This window comes from Haliaeetus albicilla, chromosome 20, assembly GCF_947461875.1.
Source record: "Haliaeetus albicilla chromosome 20, bHalAlb1.1, whole genome shotgun sequence".
Classification (NCBI taxonomy): domain Eukaryota; kingdom Metazoa; phylum Chordata; class Aves; order Accipitriformes; family Accipitridae; genus Haliaeetus; species Haliaeetus albicilla.
In genome coordinates this window covers 1,817,836-1,836,573 of record NC_091502.1, presented here as the reverse complement: position 1 = coordinate 1,836,573, position 18,738 = coordinate 1,817,836, and the positions used below count along the sequence as shown (strand labels likewise).

General features: G+C 41.6%; 1 protein-coding gene across 3 annotated transcripts in view; it reads right to left on the bottom strand.

Moving 5' to 3' along the window:
• DCLK1 (doublecortin like kinase 1) overlaps positions 1-18,738 on the bottom strand; it is a 252,017-nt gene that overhangs the window by 21,191 nt on the left and 212,088 nt on the right. For all 3 annotated transcript variants that reach the window (XM_069807991.1, XM_069807990.1, XM_069807992.1), the window contains 5 exons: positions 14,141-14,287; positions 9,117-9,250; positions 8,362-8,439; positions 7,621-7,717; positions 5,649-5,729 (listed from right to left, as the gene is read on the bottom strand). In XM_069807991.1, the coding sequence (XP_069664092.1) occupies positions 5,649-5,729; positions 7,621-7,717; positions 8,362-8,439; positions 9,117-9,250; positions 14,141-14,287 (537 nt within the window). The remainder of the gene's footprint in view (positions 1-5,648; positions 5,730-7,620; positions 7,718-8,361; positions 8,440-9,116; positions 9,251-14,140; positions 14,288-18,738) is intronic.

The following is an 18,738-nucleotide window of genomic DNA, read 5'->3' as shown; positions in this document are numbered from 1 at the left end:
GTTCTTAAATTCCACATAAGCAAAATCCTAGCAGAATACAGGCAGACAAAAGACACGATCAGAACACAGAGGGATGATAGACACTTTTTTCCCTGGCTTTGCAGCAATTCTGCATGCACTCAGAGAGTTACAGAGTTGCTGCAGTAAATCATGAGTTCAGTGAGCATGTGGGAATTTGAGGGAGGTTGGTTAGGGTTTGTTATTTATTTAGCTTGGGGAGTTTGTGTTTAGAGATCCCTCACTCACCCCTTCACAAAACATCTCAGCTGGCAAAATATGGTCAAGTGCACACAGCTGCAAAACACAAAACAAAACAATACAACCCAGTAGCTGATTATTGTCTAGCACTGGGGAGTCTTGGCTTGGTGGTATGTGACCCCTAAAAATAACCTGCTTTCCGCTGACCTTGCCTTTCCCAGAAGAAAGCTGGTCTGTAAAGTGAACTCTTCTTCACTAGAGGCGGCGGGGCGGGGGGGGGGAACAATCATTCTCTTGGCTTTCTTGACATGAAAGCATGCCAAACGTTCATGTCGTCTTGTCAAAAGACTAAATTACGGAGAAGACAACAGTTACCAAGACTGTGGTAATATTTTATTGGTGAAGCACCACACCCACAGTTCCAGTGGCAACACGCCAGAGACACGTAGTTTGGGCTCCAGCTTTTAGATGAAATATCTTCCAGCTCAATTTAAGATGCAGCTCAGGGATATATGAGAATTACTCTACTGTTATTAAATTTTCTTACTGCTGTTGGTGCTACCTGGTGTTTAGTAGTTATCTTCTGTTTTGTTCCAACATGCTTTATAAAGAAGCTAATATATATTAGCTGGCTCCTGGAATCACTTCAGCCAACAATAAAATAGATAGATATTGAGGGTGAAAGATGACAGCTGTTTAACTACATACAAAACAGGCTGCTCTGCAGTTTAAAAAGGCAAGAAGTGAAAAAAAAACCCATCAGATTCACCAGAATCAGCAGGGTAAGTTGTAGAATTGGAGAACAGGCTAAATATTGCTGACAAGAATTTCATCAGGTTGCTGTAACAGGAAGGATGTCAGCCCCCAAAGAGATTAACTGTTCCTTTCCCCAATTTTAACCTTTTGCTGTAGGAACTACTTCTTGCAGTGGGTTAGGATCACGGAATTTCATCCCAGCTTTAGCAATCAGGACAAGATCTTGTAAAGATGACTAGTGATATTTGGTGCTCGACTCTGGGAACTTTAAAGGGTCATGAGCTTCAGAAACCGTGGACTGCTGACACTCTGAAAAAAGCAGAGTCCTGAGCACGTCTCAGAAGTTGAGCTGTCAAAATCCTTTGACAGTTTGAAAACTCTGGTCCAGAATTTGAGTTTTCACCTGGACAATGTAAACTGCTTGGGATCTTAAGATACATTTTTTTCTTTTTATTAGCCTCCACGATATACCTTTCATGGTCTGTTTGCAAGAAATCAAAATTAAAAAAAAAAAAAAAAAGAGGCAGAGGGTCTTGGCATTATTTGAGAAATTAATAAACACTGTTTTCATGTTTGCACTGTTCTCTATAGCAGGAGACATCACCCCTCAAAGAAAAAAGAAGTGTTAAAAAGATGGAACGAAGTTCAGGATTCCCAGACTCCTACTGCACTGAAACACTCAGATCCATTTCACAAGCCAGTTAGAAGAGCTTTACTTTCCAGGTCTAAAAGCATCAGATGAATAGGTCATTATATAAATAATAGCAGAAAATGAGAGCAAATAGAAGTGCTGGAAAAGCTTTTGGACTCTGTTTCCTTTAAGGATTACAGGGAAATTTTTCTTTGGGCAATGTCTTAGGGTGTAACCAAAGGCAGTGCAGCTGCCAAATAAGAAATGTCTTTTAAAATTAACTTCCTTACAAATGTTCAGCTTATTACTATTTACTGCTTGGTTATTCATTTCTTTTGCACACAAATTTCCAAGGCAGACACGGTTAAGGAAATACGTAAAAGCTCCAGTTTCCTTAATTCTTTTTAGGCTGGTGTGTGCCATCTTGCTCATTCAGCAACAACACACCACATTTTATACTGATTATTTTAACAGAGAAGGATTTACAGAATGCAATCCAACCCCTTCAGCATTCATAGCTCAATGCTGTATTAGGAAATATTTACTACTTATACAACAAAAAGAGAGTAGGTTTGTCCTGTAACTTGTATAGTATAATTCAGGTTATCAATATCATCGATGTTTAAAATGCCAGACCTCAAGCTGCCAGGCTCTTTTGTAATTCTTTGGCTTTGCAAAGAATTTGAGCAGGTAAAGGAAAGAGCTGGGGTCCCTGTAGGGGAAGTCTAAACTGACGGATTTGTTTCCAGGTCTAAGTGTACTGCATAGGAGGGATAAATCCAAATAAACTAAATGGAGGGGGCAAGGAACTGCTGCTGAATTGCATTTAGAATTCAATATCTCCATCTGTGGCAGTGGCACGTAGCCAATATCTTTTCAGGTTCTGTTTTTTTTGAATTGAAACCAGCTGGGATATTATTGACATAGGAACTGCTTTACTGGTCTGACTCTGACCATAACAAGTTTTGCAGTTTCCAAGAGGATTCCAGCTATTTTTATAGCAAGAACTGAAACTGAAATGAGGGTTGGCTCCTACTGAAACTGTCAAAGCACATTCCAGGAATCTCAGCAATTTACCAAGTAATCACATAGTAAGCAGCTATAAAGTAGAATGGTTATTTACAATCTACAAAATGGTTTTATACAGTGTAAGCAGTTACAACACTTCTATCAAAGGTTTGATCAAAGAGAGAAAATGTTTCTTAAAATTGTCGAAGAAAACACATGCCTGCTTTTCAAGCCAGCTGTCCTATCCAGTATTTTAGCTGCAAGTTTACCACTCTATGAATAGCTTCAAAACCAAAATAAGAAAAGGGAAAGTCAAGTCCAGCATTTGATGCCATGGAAAAGTATTGAAAGAGGTTATCTGGGAAAAGGGAGTGTTACGTGAAAACTCCATGTGCCATTTCTTCTCAGAAAGACAGTATTTTATGAAAGTTGCAGACAATTGCTCAGGTAATTACGACACAGAGGTCGCAGAGCCTTTCATAAACAGGTATGAGTATATGAATTCCCTGTCCTGAGGCTGGGAAAATGAAAGCATTTTTATGAAAGCGTTATGAAAGCACCTGTTTCAACTCAGCCATGTTCTTATTTCTCCTGAAGTGAACTAGGATTTTAGTGCCATCTAGTTAATTTTCTGCCTAATATTAAGCGCTTCCATGTGTGATGCCTTGAAATCGGAGCAACCTTTGGAATGTGCTCAAGCACTTTCCTGAACTGGTCCAAGTGCTGGCTTTTCTCCTTCCAGAAAAAATATCTGGAGGATACATAAGAGAATTCAAAAGAGGTTTAGATCTGTGTTATGAACTATCGTTAGCGTATTGCTGAAGACAAAATACTGATTCATCTCAGTTGCTAAAAGCAGCAATTGGACAGAAAAGAAGAAATCACAGAACTGTCCTGGAATATGTGTTTCACTTATTTATGGACAGAACTGCTACAGGTTTTGATTGCAAAGAATTATAATCAGCACAAAACTACAAGAAGTGCAGCAGAGCTAGACCAAAGGTGAATTGAACACAGAATCTTGTTTCCAACAGCGCATCGTAGTCACTGTTCATGAAATAGTACATTTAACGAAGACAAGTAGATCTTGAACTTTCCCAGGTATATCCTCCAGTTTCTGCCAACCAAGTACTTAAGCACTTTGTGAGACGTGAGTTGTGTCCAGACCACCACACTTAATAGGCACCGACGGGTTCATCCTCCAAAAACGTATCAAACCCTCTTTTGAATCCATTTATACTTGGCCTCTACGGCATCCTCTGGCAAAGGGCTCCCCATTTTAACTTACTGCACAGAAACCCAGGAATTTGCCAGGGTGCTTCAGTAACCACAGCTTGGTCAGTGGAGCTCTGGAGCGCTAAAAGACTTCAGCCCCAGCCCCTTTCCCCGGCCTTCCCCACCAGCAGGCAGGAGCGAGGGCAGGAGCGGACCCTCGTCTCGCCCACACACGATCACCATCACGTTGCCGACAGAGCCGCACCTCTTCTTCTTAATACATCGCGCTAAAATGGCTTCCTAAAATACATCACCGTGTAACCGAAGCTAAAAAAAAACCCCAAACCAAAAAGGTGTCCGGGGGGAGCATTGACAGTTCCAATGTATTTTTCAGAAAAAGAGGAAGATTAGTGGCCACATCCTTAACGTGGTGTAAAGACGCGATGTTTCAGTAACCTCAGCAGCAGCGTGCAGACCGCCGCTGCGGGCGACCCGGCCGCTCTGCAGCTTCTGATCGGTCACCTCCATCTCCTCCTCAGCAGCGCTCCAGAAATCCCACCTCTCCTCCTCCCGTGGAGACAGACAGACACCTCAGCCACCAAAAGTCATTATAAACTGTGACAGAACACCACATGCAAGGACGGCACCTGGCACCCAAGAAAATTAATATTTCAGCTGCTTGAATGTCAACTTAAAAATGAAAAGATCTTCAGCAGACATTGTCTGGGATCCTTGCACTCTTCATACAATGCAGAAGTGCTCTGCATGATAATAGCATTTACAATTAAAAAAAAATGGTTTGGGCAATAAGGGAGCCTCCAAGACTAAAGCATATACTTGGTAAACACTTAACTGGTCACCACTATTCTGGGCTATATGGAGGACACTTTCATTAAAGAAGATTAACATTTGAGGTTAGTGCATATTTGAATTTTTAGAAGACTGGTTTAGAGAGAAAAAGATTTTGGATACAGCAGCTGAGGAACCAAATAGTATTCCAGGGAGGATTGCACACTCAGACTTGCAACAAACAAAACAAAACATAATTTCTTCCTCCTTTAAATTTTTTTCTCTGCTCGTCCCAATTGTATTTCTTTTCTCAATCTTCCCTTCTGAATTTGAATCTGGATTTTCTCCAATTTTTCTTTCTTGTCATCTAAATATTTTAAGACATATCAAATAGTCTGAAATAATCAACAAATATTAAGTAGTGTCCTTGTCTCAACATTAATTAAAGACAAATCTCTATTCTCTGCCAGATTTATCCGTATGCCACCTCACTGACTACCACTTTTATGGCAAATGTCCAGTCGCTTAGAGACAAGCCAGGATACATAAATAGCTATTTCATGGTAACTCAGATTAAATGGATATGGCTGCACATAAATATATGTATATTTCAACGTCAGAAGCTAAATATGATTCTAAAGGTTTCCCTGTTTCATGCTGGATCAAGTAGGCTTAACACTATGGACTATATTTCAATAGCTCTTAATCATGGCTGTCAGATTTTTGAGTCCATCTGATTTTAGGAGAGCAAAATGTGTCACTGAACCTGCAAGCTGATTGTTAGAGGTATAAATTTGTCAAGTGTGGTTGAGATTTGTTGAAAACCTGGCCCAAAATATTTCAGAGAAATTGTAGCTAAGCATGCATAAAACAATGAATACTCCAAGGTATGCTTGATACACTAAACCAGCCTGTAACCCAGCTTATTTCCAGTTATCTCTGTGGCATTTTTAGAATCTGCTGGCTCCAAAAGGGCATAGAAAGGACTTGGCAGAAAAGAGCTCAAAGGTGCCAAATTACTAGCAGCATCTACAAGCCTGAAAATACTTACATTAACCCATGGATGCTCAAGAACTTGCAAGGCTGAGAATCGCAGATCTACATCTACTTGAAGCATCATTGTGATAAGTTCCTGAGAAATGGAATACTGGGTCAAATTTAAAGAACATTTTTAAAGAACAAATCAACATTTAATTCACTAAAGTGCTCTTCAACTGATTATGTAAGGGTGCTCCAAGAGAGAGTGAACTACCAACTGCAGAAATATATTAAGATTATTAAAAAAAAAGAACTATGAACTGCTGAACTTCAAGCTGAACTTTTAAATCAATATCTAACAGTACCTTGAAAAGCTAGAAGACAGTTCTGAGTTACAGTTCTGTAGCCACTGTTTAAGAGAAAAGCACTTAATACGTAATGTACAAAACAGATGGTTGCATGAAATTAGGTTAGCTTCCCATTAAGAAAAAGCCAATTCCTCTGTAGGAAAAAAGCCAGCAAATCTCGAATTTTACTTTAAGCTCTTGTACAAATGACATAGAAGATATTAAAAAAAACCCCAAACACTTAAAACCATTATTTTCCATCCTCTGATTTTCTCTGCAACTACCTAGTTTTCAACTAGCATGCAAATAAACACATATCTAATTCCACCACTGAGTGGAGTGCACAGAAAACAGGTTGGCAGTATGACACCAAGTAAAGGGGTATCACCAAAGACCGAAGTTAATAATTCTTAGTGGCAAGGAGAAGTTAAATGAATAGGCTAATGCTTCAAGACAGAAATTTTAGACTGAACTATTTGGAAGAACTAGTTTCACAAGAGAACACCATTGGCAAAGGACTTGCAGAGTTCTCATTAATGATGGTATGAAATAAAGCCTGCTACAACACAATGATGTGGTTTAGAGGACTTCTTCCAACTCTGTGACTGTATCTCATTTGTTAACCTCATTAGTTAACAGGCTAAAACGCTAGTCCTAATCACTGTCCACATATCTGTAAAAGCAGGATGTAACTCTCCAAAGAATGGAGATTCAGAATGTAGAACGCTGTCTCATGACCTGCATCCACCTCCAAATTTCTTTTTTTTTTTTTTTGTGATTAATTAAACACTGTCAGACTGAAAGAAATAGGAAGATAGTTTTGCCTGGATTTGCCTTACAGGCTACAGAAGTAAATTAGCAGAAATTAAGCACTTATCTACAGGATGACCATATGAATAGCTTTATGTTTTGGCTTTCTTTTTTCTTTACATACACATATGTTTTCTCTCTCTCTCTCTCCCCATGACTATAGTGAATACCAGATCCCTAGAAAATCTATGAGTTAAACTGTTGCTCCAGTGCACTAATGAGAGTTAAAAAACTTGATCGGCTCTGCAAGTATAAAGAACTCTGTCAGGATCTGTATCTGAAAAGGGCCCTATCTGCCTTAGCACACCTCAACCTCTACCTCCTCTGTGCCATGTGCCAAGAGGCTACGGCCCATGGACCGGTGGCCAGAACGAGCCTGTATTTTATACCACGCTGACAACACTAAGGGGTCACAGGCAATGCGAGGCGTGGTTCTTTGACAGAAAGAAACAACAGACGTATCATCTAATGGGATTAACAAGGGGAAAACAGCCTCCCTATAATATTATTATACAATATTCAAAGGCTCCAGGTTGGTACCTGGTCCCCATCATAAGTACATATAAAGCACGGTCCCAGGGAGCTTTCAAGCTAAGAAGTGTAGGTCAAGCAAAGCTACTTAAAATTTTTCTTGATCAGTAAGGGCTGCTGGTGTCTCTGTTGTGTGAGACATCATATGGAGACAGGGTCCATTTCAGAGCCACCTGGAGTCTAACAGACAGACAGTGATCAAGCGACAACACACTTGGTGACCCAGAGGAATTTATAGGTGCAGCAGGAGATGCATGAGACATGTCAAATACAGCACCGTGAAAGAACAACATGCATTAGCTACTGGCAAGGGGAATAATACTGGAGAAGAAAAGCATCGTCAACTACAAAACCCACCTTTGCGGAGTCAGAAACGTTGTCCCAATATGGAGATGGAAAATCCACCTGTCCCATCAAAATCTGATCAAAAAGCACTTCTTGGTCATCTCCACTTCTGTAAAGTAAAAACCAAACAAAAACAACAACAAAACCCACAAAGAAATTATTTCCAGAGCTGGTTTCAATAGGCTTCTTGAAATTGCTTTTAACTGGTGATCACTTAGTATGCTTTTGGAAGCTGTGGATTCCCCCCAAGCATACAACCATGGGTGTCAATGGTGAGATCATAAAACAAAGTGCATTTGGTACATTCTTTCTGAGGTAACCTGCTTGTCTTTAGGATTGTCAACAACTGTGCAATTACTCTGAGGAGGAGAAAAGATCTGACATGTCCTTATTAGTGGCTTACATTTTAACTACCATTTACTGACCACAAAATATGTTGTATTTAGTCCATGAAAAAAGATGCTTATTTCACTGTGTATTTTAAACATCAGGCAAAGGCACCCAGAACCCGTAAGGGAGACTCTGGTTTTGTAAAGCAATGAAGTTTAAACTAAAATAAACAAACACGAGGCAGAGATTTTACAGTAAAATCACAGAAATTTATGGGGTTGTGTAAATTACTATGCAGAGCACAGGAAAAAAACAAACCCTACGAGCAGAGAACCTTTTCCAGTGGGAATCTCTGTGCTTAGTGCAAAAGCAGCACAGGGACCAATTCACAGAACAAGGATGGTTGAATAGATCAGTCCATACCCACGGAACGGAGGAAAACCACAGAGCAGGATGTAAGTAATCACACCCGCTGCCCAGATGTCCACCTTCAAGCCATATCTAGAAGTGTGAGAGACATGGTTAGAGACATCCGACTCCTATGAACTACAGCACAAGAACAGAGGAAACATTGTCAGCATTACTAATAATTTCTTACACATTCTCATCCAGACTTTCTCTATGTCCTACCTACCTATCTAATTCCGCTTTCAGATCTTTTTTACATCTTAAAACTACATTAGATGAGAGTGTAGGAGTGCACAGAAGACGTGCTGTATTCTCGAGCCAGACAGTGATGCCTACCAACATGAAGCCTGCAATGGTGACACAGGCTGCTCAAGCCAGCAGGCATTTACTCTGTGAAACAAATCAGAAGAAGAGGACAGTGTGATAACAAAATGAAGTTAAGTGAATGGTAATTAGCAGTCTGTGAGGACAGCTAAGAATTACTTTTATTGTATCTGCAAATGGCTAGTTACTAACTCAGTGTTAAGCTGAGAAGTTTGAGGCCAACAACTGGCAGAGGAACCTGATGTAACTCCAAAGTTGGCCCTGCTCTGGACAAGATAGCTTCCAGAGGTCCCTTCCAACAAAATTCTTCTATGAGCCATGATTCTGCACCATATCCAAGCAAAGGCAGCATAAAAATCGCAACTGCAAGAACTCCTGTCTGGCACACTGGCGAGAACGTGCTCCACTGCGTACACATGAATGAATCATCACTAGAAGTCATTTACCCAGTTTCAGCAATGATTTCTGGAGCTACATATGTTGGGGTCCCACAAACAGTATATAGGGGTCCATCCACAATTGTTGCTAGGCCAAAGTCTCCTAGCTTCAGGGACTTGCTTCCATCTTGGTGTTCATACACCTAAACCAGGAGGAAAATTCGAAGGTTTAACACAATACCATCAAGGTAACTACTATGTCATTTACTAACTGCCTGAAATGTTCCTTCTAATTTACACTCTTTTTTTTCTCCTTCTTACCTACTTCTACCTACTTAGGTCTCTGCATGCTTTGAAGATTCACAGACAATTTGGACAACTTCCCTCGAACGCACTCAGGGTGTTTGGGAAAGACTTACCTCGCTACCTGGCCAACAAAGGAGATACTACTTGCTAGAAGCTAAAGCCCAGAAGCAAAGGTTTGACCTCCCAGCAGGGACATTCGTAGGTTCTCCCCACTGACAGCCAATTCACAGTGTAGGGATTCTGAGTTCATTCATTTCCCTTGCACAGAGCTTAAAGGCTTGCACAGGAATTTCAGCCTCTTAGATAACACAACAGCGACTGCACTGATCGCAGCAACAGATTCTTCTCTGTGTACTGAAGTCACAAGATGCAAACCTGGCTGGACTATTTCACCTAAAAACACTGTCCTCTCCTTGGATGACTGTTAAACACCAATCAGTGTCTTAGTGGTATGTTACCACCATCATTGACAGACGTAGGTAGGGCTGTTAATAAGTATACATGAAAATCCTGTCTTAAAACATGGTCTTCACAGCAGCAGCATGATCTTCATGGGTTTTTATAGGTGCACAGGGAGATTAAGACATAGTCACAAGAAAACAGCTAGAAACATCAGTAAAAAAATACACAATTTTAGAAGCTGGCTCAATGCAAAAGAACAACCCCAAACCTGCAAACACTGAAAACTTACCAAAAAATGTGTAAAATAAAAGGGACTAAAATGTATCTAAATGAAACGCTAGACTGTGAGCCTTTCTTTAATCCAGCTGCTGGTTTGGGTTCCTGCTTCCCATTTTGAAATTGTTTATGACGCTATTTAATGTTGTTTACCACAACAGCACCTTAAAAAATGGAAACAGCCTACAGGAGGCCTTCTTGAAGTATATGTGCATCACTTTATTATTTTGCAACCCAAATCAAAGCTCCATGCAGGCTGGCTCACCACTAGTGATATCCCGACAACAATTAGCACTAACACTGTGCAAAAATCAAATCCAAAATCATCCTTCATAGCCATCTTGACCAGCTACTCCTGCATAAGAAATCGCATTTGTCTACAACTGTTTGCAAAGGAAAATCCTACATTTTTTTCTTACAAAAATACAATAAATTCTACAACGGACGCTTGAACAGTTCACTTGGTGCAAAAATGAAATCTTGAAGTCTCTCACCGCTGTTTGCTAGAGATCTGCTATAGCTCATAATAATTAGTTATATTATACAGGTCCCCATTTTCTCCTTTGTTAAGTCACATCTAGAGAGAAAACCCCTCTCTGTCCTGAATCCCCGCTACCAGGTGATACAGCCACAAGCAGACATTCAGAATACACAAAGTTCTTCTCCTTTCCTTATGCTATTTTTAAAAATACAACTGGATCTTTAAGAGGACAAGCAATTTGATATGGATTCACATTTCTCTGCTACTAAGCCAGAAAAAAAAGACAGGCTTATAGAAAACCACTGGAAAAAAAGCAATTATGGTTTTATTAAAAACACAGATTGTTAAATACATCTGGTTCCTGAAACTAAAGAAAGTGCTCTCTGAAATGGCTGTAATAAATCTAATTTCAACAACAGTTTTAATTAAAGGCTAGAGACTAGAGCTTTAAATATTCATTTGCTGAAAAATGTAAAGTGTGCACTTAGACATCAAGAGCTGAATCCAGTCTAATTAGCAGCTCATATTCTATTTCATGCGGTTATCTTTTACAAGGCCCTCTCTGAGTTGTGTTAACCTAGTGAACATTCACAAGTTCCTTCCTTCAACACACTGCACCTTGTGTGACTCATATATCCTAGAAATTAATCATGGAAGAGGCTTGTTTGGCAATATTTACCAATGCAGAAGGTTTGGTACTGTGCATTTTCTAGTATTTTGCCCCATCTGTTTCCAGGAATTACTTTCCTTGGAAAACTACTTCAGTTGACTTGTAAAACTGAAGAAAGTAACTTTTCCTCACCCTGTTATAACTCCATATAAAAAGGAGCCCAATGTGAAGCTGTGGTATGCTACTTGCCAGTCAAGGAATGTGAAAGATAATTTAACGCTCATGTTATTCAGAACACTATATGAGTTCCACTGCATTTAAATACTGGAGGGCAATTAAAGAAATGGGGATTAGTGCAAATTACCCACTATGTAGTGCTTTCACTGTTTTAACTAAGCAATAAAACTGTGTAATTGTACAACACTAATTGAATGCAGCCACACATAATTGTGTGCCACCATATGTATCCTATTACTATAAAGACTGTCAGTATTTTCTAAGCTGCTCTTGTGATCAGTGCAGATGGCAACAGTCAGAGAATTTGTTCTCTAGGGTTTATTATATGGCTATAAAGACATCCCATGACTTGACAAAATAAACGTGCTAAATAGCAGCAATTATGAAAAATGTTCCAATTAAAACATGGAAGACACTCTCTAGAGAACAAAACAAATGCTAAAAAATCACAGGTATCGAGTATACCCTAAACCCTTGGACAGTTGACTGTTAGGTGGGCTCTGCATGCCCTGAGGATAATACGCGATATTTGAGCACTTATAGAAATAACTGGTGTTGCACATAGGACACTGAGCCAGGTTCACACACACAAAGTTTATCAGCAGGGTCTGCAGCGGATGGCACACACCCACTCTAAGCATGAAAGCTACATTTTGGGGAAAAGGAAAAAAACAAAGGAGGCGAATGGGAAAGCTCTCCCAGGCGCCGGGAAGAGATGAGGTAAGGATGCTCCAGATGAGCATCCTCCTCTGGCTGCCCTCTCCAGAGCAGCGTGTTCCCTTTCACCCCCCGTATTTTTCCCGTAGTAACTCTATAGCTTTTGTCAGGCCTTGCTCATCCTCCCTGTCATTTTTTCCTGCTAATGGGGCTGTTAGCCTTAGGGCATGTTTTGGTCAGGGCAGATGCTGCTCCCCCCCATACCGCCCCGGTTAGCTGCTCTGCTTTGGGCAGGTCTGGTATAGGCTCCCCTAAAACTAAAGCTACAACCCACAGGTAGGAAAAGCAGCGGGGGGAAAGGGCCGATTCCCACACCGGTGGCCAGGAGAACCTGCCATAACAACACTACTGGGGTTTGCAGGTGCGAGACGGTGACAGTAATGGTGTGAAAGCAACACTACAAGAACAACAAGGGAAAAATACTGCTGTGACCACTTAGGGGAAGGGTTACAGAGCTACAAGCAAAAGGCGGGCTGCAGAAGGCAAGCTGAAGGTCTTTAGCAACAGAAAGGCTGACCCGGGTGGCACTTTGCAAGTGTTTTATAAATGCCACAAAAATAACCCTAACTGCCATCTTGTGACACAAGGAACTACCCATCGCATTTGACAGATATGAAGATAAAAGTAGAAGGGTCAAGAGACGCTGAGGCCACAGACAGCCAATGCCAGAGGCAGGGTCAGCACTCAGGTAAGGCTGCTTCCAAAGCACTCTTCTAAAACAGCATTCGTTTTTTTCCAAGGACCTGATAAAGCTTAGAGAATTAATATAATTTGTGAATCAAATGCTGGCTTTTGAGGGTTAGGATGCTGCAGGAGGTTAACTGCTGCATCCTCACTGCTCAGTATCAATATCAATGTAGGACCTTTACATACGCAGAACACCGGAAAAATCCCTCAGAAACAATTTCAGCTACAGTGCAAACAGCGTGACCCTTCCTAGTAGCGGATAATTACCAGAGATGGCTGGGCAGGCAAATCTAAACCTCTCCCTGTTGCCCCCACCTCCTGCCTACCTTCCTCTCCCCCCCAAAAAACTTCACTCTGCCGTTGTCAGACTTCAGGCGTTTAGAGACGCGGTAAGACAGCGCAGGGCAAGCCTTGCCCCAGCCCAGACCCTCCTGCACGCTCCAAGTCACCGCATGAATGAATCCTGGCTCGTGGCTGCTCTAACTTCTGCACGGGCTGCGAAAGGAGCCGCAATCATCGGTGTCCAGGGAAACTTCCACCCAGTGTGGTTTTAGCCACTTCTGGAAAACAAGGGCAGGCTAATTCCTCACCCAGAGCTCTAAAGGCACCCGCCACTAGAGGAACCTCAGCTGTAAAAATCCCACGCCTTGGAAATTTAGTGAGGTCTGCTTGAGTCAACTTTCCCATAAAGCCTCTTCGGTGTCAAGCAGGACTAAATGCACTAAGAAAGAAACCTATGTCAGCTGGAGAACACAATTGCTGCGCTCGAGAGTGCACGATTCTCAGCAACAGCCACGGTATGTTTTCCACTGTCTTCAGCGGATAGGGCTCATACAGATCCAGTCAGGAAAAGGAAGATTTAGGCTGTCTATTTGAGAAGTGGCCTAATAAAAAGGATTATTTGGGATATGCAGCAGGGAAAGGAAGGACACTGAAGTCTCTTACTGGCTGTGCTCTGACATACTACACGACTAGGGCACAACATTTACACCCACCACGTTTGTAAAACTGAACTGCTGCTAATTACTCTGGCAGCTGCAGAAGTACAGAATAGTCTACTGACGCCAGAACACCTTTGTATTTGAGAAGCCTGAAATTATACTGCAGCTTACTAAAAGGTCACTTCTAGTGATCACTGGAACAACTCTGCTGCTGCGTCCTGGGGAGCAGTCTAGACATCCCAGCTTACATTACTGTACTTCTTATGATAGCCGTTATCCTTAGGAGAGCTTTACAGTGCTAAGGTTAAAATTAAAAGACCAATGACTTAAATGACTGAAATAAACTTGGCGGGTGTGTGGAAGGAGGGAGAAGCGCAGATCTTCTCTCACATGCTTCCAAGTTATCAACAATACCGAAAGCTGAATCTTTACTTACCAGTAGATTCTCTGGCTTGATATCCCTGTGGACAATGTTCAGGCTGTGAAGATATTTGATGGCACTGGCCAGATTGTAAAGCATCCCACTGGCATCCCGCTCTGTATATTTGTTGGTGGAAGTAATAGCATCAAAAAGATCTCCTCCCTGGAGCAAAATGACCATGGCATATGAGCAATACTGCTTATGAAATGACTGAAAAATTTAGGGCAGATCAAGGAGCATCATTTATAGAGGAGGAGGAGGAGGAGGGAGGAGCAGTACAGTTTCCTTGCTGCTATAAACTAGGGGTACTGCGATGACATCCCCCATCATGGCAGCTGAACATAGCAGTAATTCAGAACCATTTGTCATGGCTTAGCCGGTCAGCCAAGAGGCCGGAGTCTCTCCTGCAAACCATTCCCACCTGCTGCTGCTTTTGTAACACGTCCAGCACTCGCCAACCTGTGTGCTCAGAGCCCCTCTTGCACATTTCTGGCATGCCTGCATACTTGCCTGTCACGATGCCGCATACCAACTCTTGCCACTCTTTATTATAATCACAAACAGGCTGACATCAAATTTTTGCCCAAAGCCTGACTGAGCTCCAGAAAGATGAGGGAACTCTGAGTAAAACTCAAACCAGCGACCTGTCATCACTGCTGGCGTATTTTAAAAGTCTGTTTCCATCTCATAAAACTTTGAAAATGTGGATTTTAGAAAGCTCTTTCTCTACACAAGAGGTGAACTTTTTGGTAGTGTGATGCTTCCTGCAGCTAATACTGAAGCACTTTCTAGCATATACGTCAGACAATCATACTGGAAGACATTTAAGAATTAACATCAGCGTTTCACCACAGCTACAAATAAGACGGCAGCTTGTGCCGTTTCCAGCTCATCGTGCTATCTAATTCAGCTAAAAGCTATGTCCATTCAAAGAAAAACAAGAAAACAAGAGAGAAAGAAAGAAATAAAGAAAGAAAAGACGGAAAATTAAGTGGACGTCCTCAAAGTTGAAATGATCTTCACTAGGAACTGAGGCAGCCATGACATTTGGACTGTATTTCCAGAGCTGAGCTGGCAAGCGGGAAGAAGAACATGTAAGTGCTTGGCAAAAGACCAAAAAATAAGTTTAAAGAAGAGATTAAGGAGGAAGCTTGACAGAGTGGAGGAAAAAACAAACATCTTTTGAGAGACGCTACTCAGAGGTATTGGGCCTTTGGCCAAAATCAAAGCAGCACCATAAAGAAAACACAGACCAACAAAAAAAAAAAAAAAGAGGGAAAGGATAATTCTGCAAAAACAATGCAAAAAATCCCTGCTGCAGTCAAAACATCAAGGAAAAAAAAATCACAGGAGACTGTATTTTAAAGAAAAAGCAGGTATTTTCTGAAGGCAACTGAGGAGTCCCAGCTTTGCCAACTCTCATGATTTTATCTATAGCCTCAAGTTATCTGCTGGGGTTTTTTAAGGCTCAGCTCCAGAGTAAACACTGCTTTCACTAAGACAAAGGAGGAGGGCAAAGAAACAAAAAAAGAATTTTTCCAGGAATCACGGCTACAGAGAAAAAGGTAGGAAAAGACAACCACCGAAGACTCAAACCTAAGAAAACAGACATTACTTGTTAAAAAAACCCAAACAAATTATTACAAATTTCGCATTGTTGAGGTGCAGCTGAAGACTGCCAGGGCAGGTTTACTCCCACTACAGATGCGAAACCCCAGCTTTGGAAACTGCTTGCAGCCAACCATCGTCAAATCTGGACCACATCAAAACCTCTCGCTCTGGCTAGTGACTGATCAAGATACCCCAAGATACATAGTGTCAAGGAAAAGGAGGAATAAAAGGCCAAGCTAAACCAGATAGAGGATTAGCGAGAAAGGCCAAATATTTGGCAAAAGTACAATACCATGTCCTTCACGGCATTATCTGATCCCTAAGTATTAGATATCAGCATGTGGCAAAATATGTGGGATAAATAATCTATCTTCCCTAAGCTCCATCCTGTGAAGCCCCTGTACCAGCTGCTTTTTAACATAAGGTAGTGGATTAGACACATCTTTGGTCTTATCCAATATGTTCCAGATGCTCAGGAGAGGTGTCAATAACATCAGCAAAGGATCTGCCTCCAAACAAAGAAAACAGTCTGAGCTGAGATATGAGGGGCAAGAAGCAAAGAAGCTGAACCTGAAAAAGAGAAAGGAAAATTTTGGCCTAAAGTCAGAAGAAAAAGAGCAAATGTTCATGTGCAAGAGAAACCTAAACTTAGGAAAAGATAGAGGCTGCAGAGCACATTAACAGACAGTCAAGCCAATCTAAAGCAGAATAATTTTCTCTATTTAAGCAGTCTACTTTACTCGGCAAAGTTTCTTACCAGGTACCCTGCTAAGAAAAGAGAGCATTCGTTTAGTCTGTGGGAATCTTTGCAGTTAAAAGAGAGGTGATATCCTGGAAAGAGTTAACGGAGCTGACAGCTATATCAGAAAGAATTGTTTTCAGATTTCCCTTTCCCTGAAGAGCACTTTAACCTGCAAGGTTCTGCTTAGCCGATTCACACAGCAGGTCACTATCATTTATTCAGGCACAAGGGGTGAGTTCAGGATGACATTTCAGTCTTAAATCCCCCATTCTGGAGTGAAATGGGACCAGCAACATCTGAACGCAGTTTTTATTATCTGCGCACATGAGGAAGTATACTTGGAAGTACAGTAACCAATTATTTATTTATTACCTTGTTATGTAAATGATATAATCTCTCTTTTCTTCTGCAAAAGTGAAATCATATCCTGGAGCAGTAAAGGAAACTCTGCAATAAATCTTGCTTGTTAAATTGGCCAAACCCCTGTTAGGTTTGAATAACAATTTTGTTTCGCTGTGTAAAAAGGCAATGTGCCAGAAACCAGGTCCTTGCTTCCTTTTACAAGCACCACTTGCAATGTGTTTATATTTGTATTTATGAAGTGCTTTTTCTTACACTTTACAAAGCAATGAATGGCCTATCTGCCGTGAGGTGAGGGCAGTATTTGCAGCAGCCACTTATGTCAAACACGTTACTGCCAATTAATGCAGGGTGGTATTAACTGAAACCGTGCTCTGCAGTATCAAGCCTTTTCTCCTTGAATTTCTTTCCTGTCTGTGAGTTTGATTTAAAGTCAGGTCTTCAAAAGTCAGTCAATAACAGATGGTTAATAAATTCTAACAGTGCATGCTATGAAATGGTAACAGTCAGCAATTGGCGAATTAACAATTAATGTCTTTCCAGAAATACCTTCCCTGGTGCCCACAGAGTATAACAAGGCTTTTTTTCCCAGTTAAATATTAAGGAATAGATGTTTGCTTCAAAGAAACAAAGTGGACTTCCCAGGATCAGGATATTTCTTCTAAATTTCTTCTATTGTTCCACATAAAAGTAAAGAACATTAAACCAGTGCTCTCTAGGATATCTGAACTACAGAGGTGTCTATAAAGCCCTTCTATATCATAACTAAAAGCATAAATATCTTAGTATGTGCAGCAACCCTGAAGAGTAAAGAAGAAAGAGCGCAAGGGAACAGTTTTTTCCAGAAAATGATTATAACGGATGGTTTTCTTTATATACATCTTTTAGGCTAGTTATTTTGTAAGAGTTGTTGCTCCCCTCCTCTCATATTTAGCTGAGTAGGACTTTGATTAAAAATCCACCCGAGACTACAGTTTGAGCATTTTTCAAGCATGAATAGCACAGCATGTTGCACCCATAAAGCCAGCTATGTGCTTATGTCTTGGCATGTTAGACAAGGCACAGCTTTTACTTCTTAGCATATCTCATGGGGCCAAGATGACGGATTTGTCAATGCGGGCTGAAGCTGCGGCTGCGTTCGATTGCAGCGCCGCGCAAGAGTACCGCGGTACCGTTTAACAAGCTCTCGTGGACACTGGTAGAAACCTGCAGTAGCACGGATCTCAGAGCGAGCTCGCTTATCGCAGAAAAGAGCAGTAATTATAATAGTGTTAGATGGCTAATGGCGTCTGACCTGAAGCTGTGTTACTTCACGTTGCGCTCCTGAGTGCAAGAGAGGGCTGTGACTGCGGTGGGGAAATTCTTCTGGGACCGGTTACACAGAGGGATTCGTGGTGTGGAAGAGTGCCAGTATTCTGCTTTTTTCTTGGGATTTAAGCTCTCCATCAGAGACAATAATGGGAATGCTGGTTACCCTGTCAGGTCCTTGCCACCAGCACATCCCAGCGTGCTCCTCCAGAGCCTGGAGGTGGTGGGCGGTAGGGTTGGTGGGACCACAAGCTCCACGGGACCACACAAGCCGAGTTGGGCACGGGGCAGGCCCAAACCAAAGAGGACAGCCGTGCCACCTCCCACGCTGTGGGGCACGGCCTCCGCTCCTCACGGATAACAAGGCCGTCCCAGCCTGCCGCAAGAACAGGGAAGATCTGGCCGTCCACCCATGGGCCACACTTGACGGCCTCCCAGCAACGCACTGGGAACACGGCTTGTATGACCGCTGCTGCCACAGAGCACAGGGGTAACGGAACTAACCAAAAAACTGTTCGTTCTCTTTGCTCTCCCATTCCAGCCCAGAGATCGAGAAGTTCTTTAAGACACGCTTGGACCTGGGATCATCCGA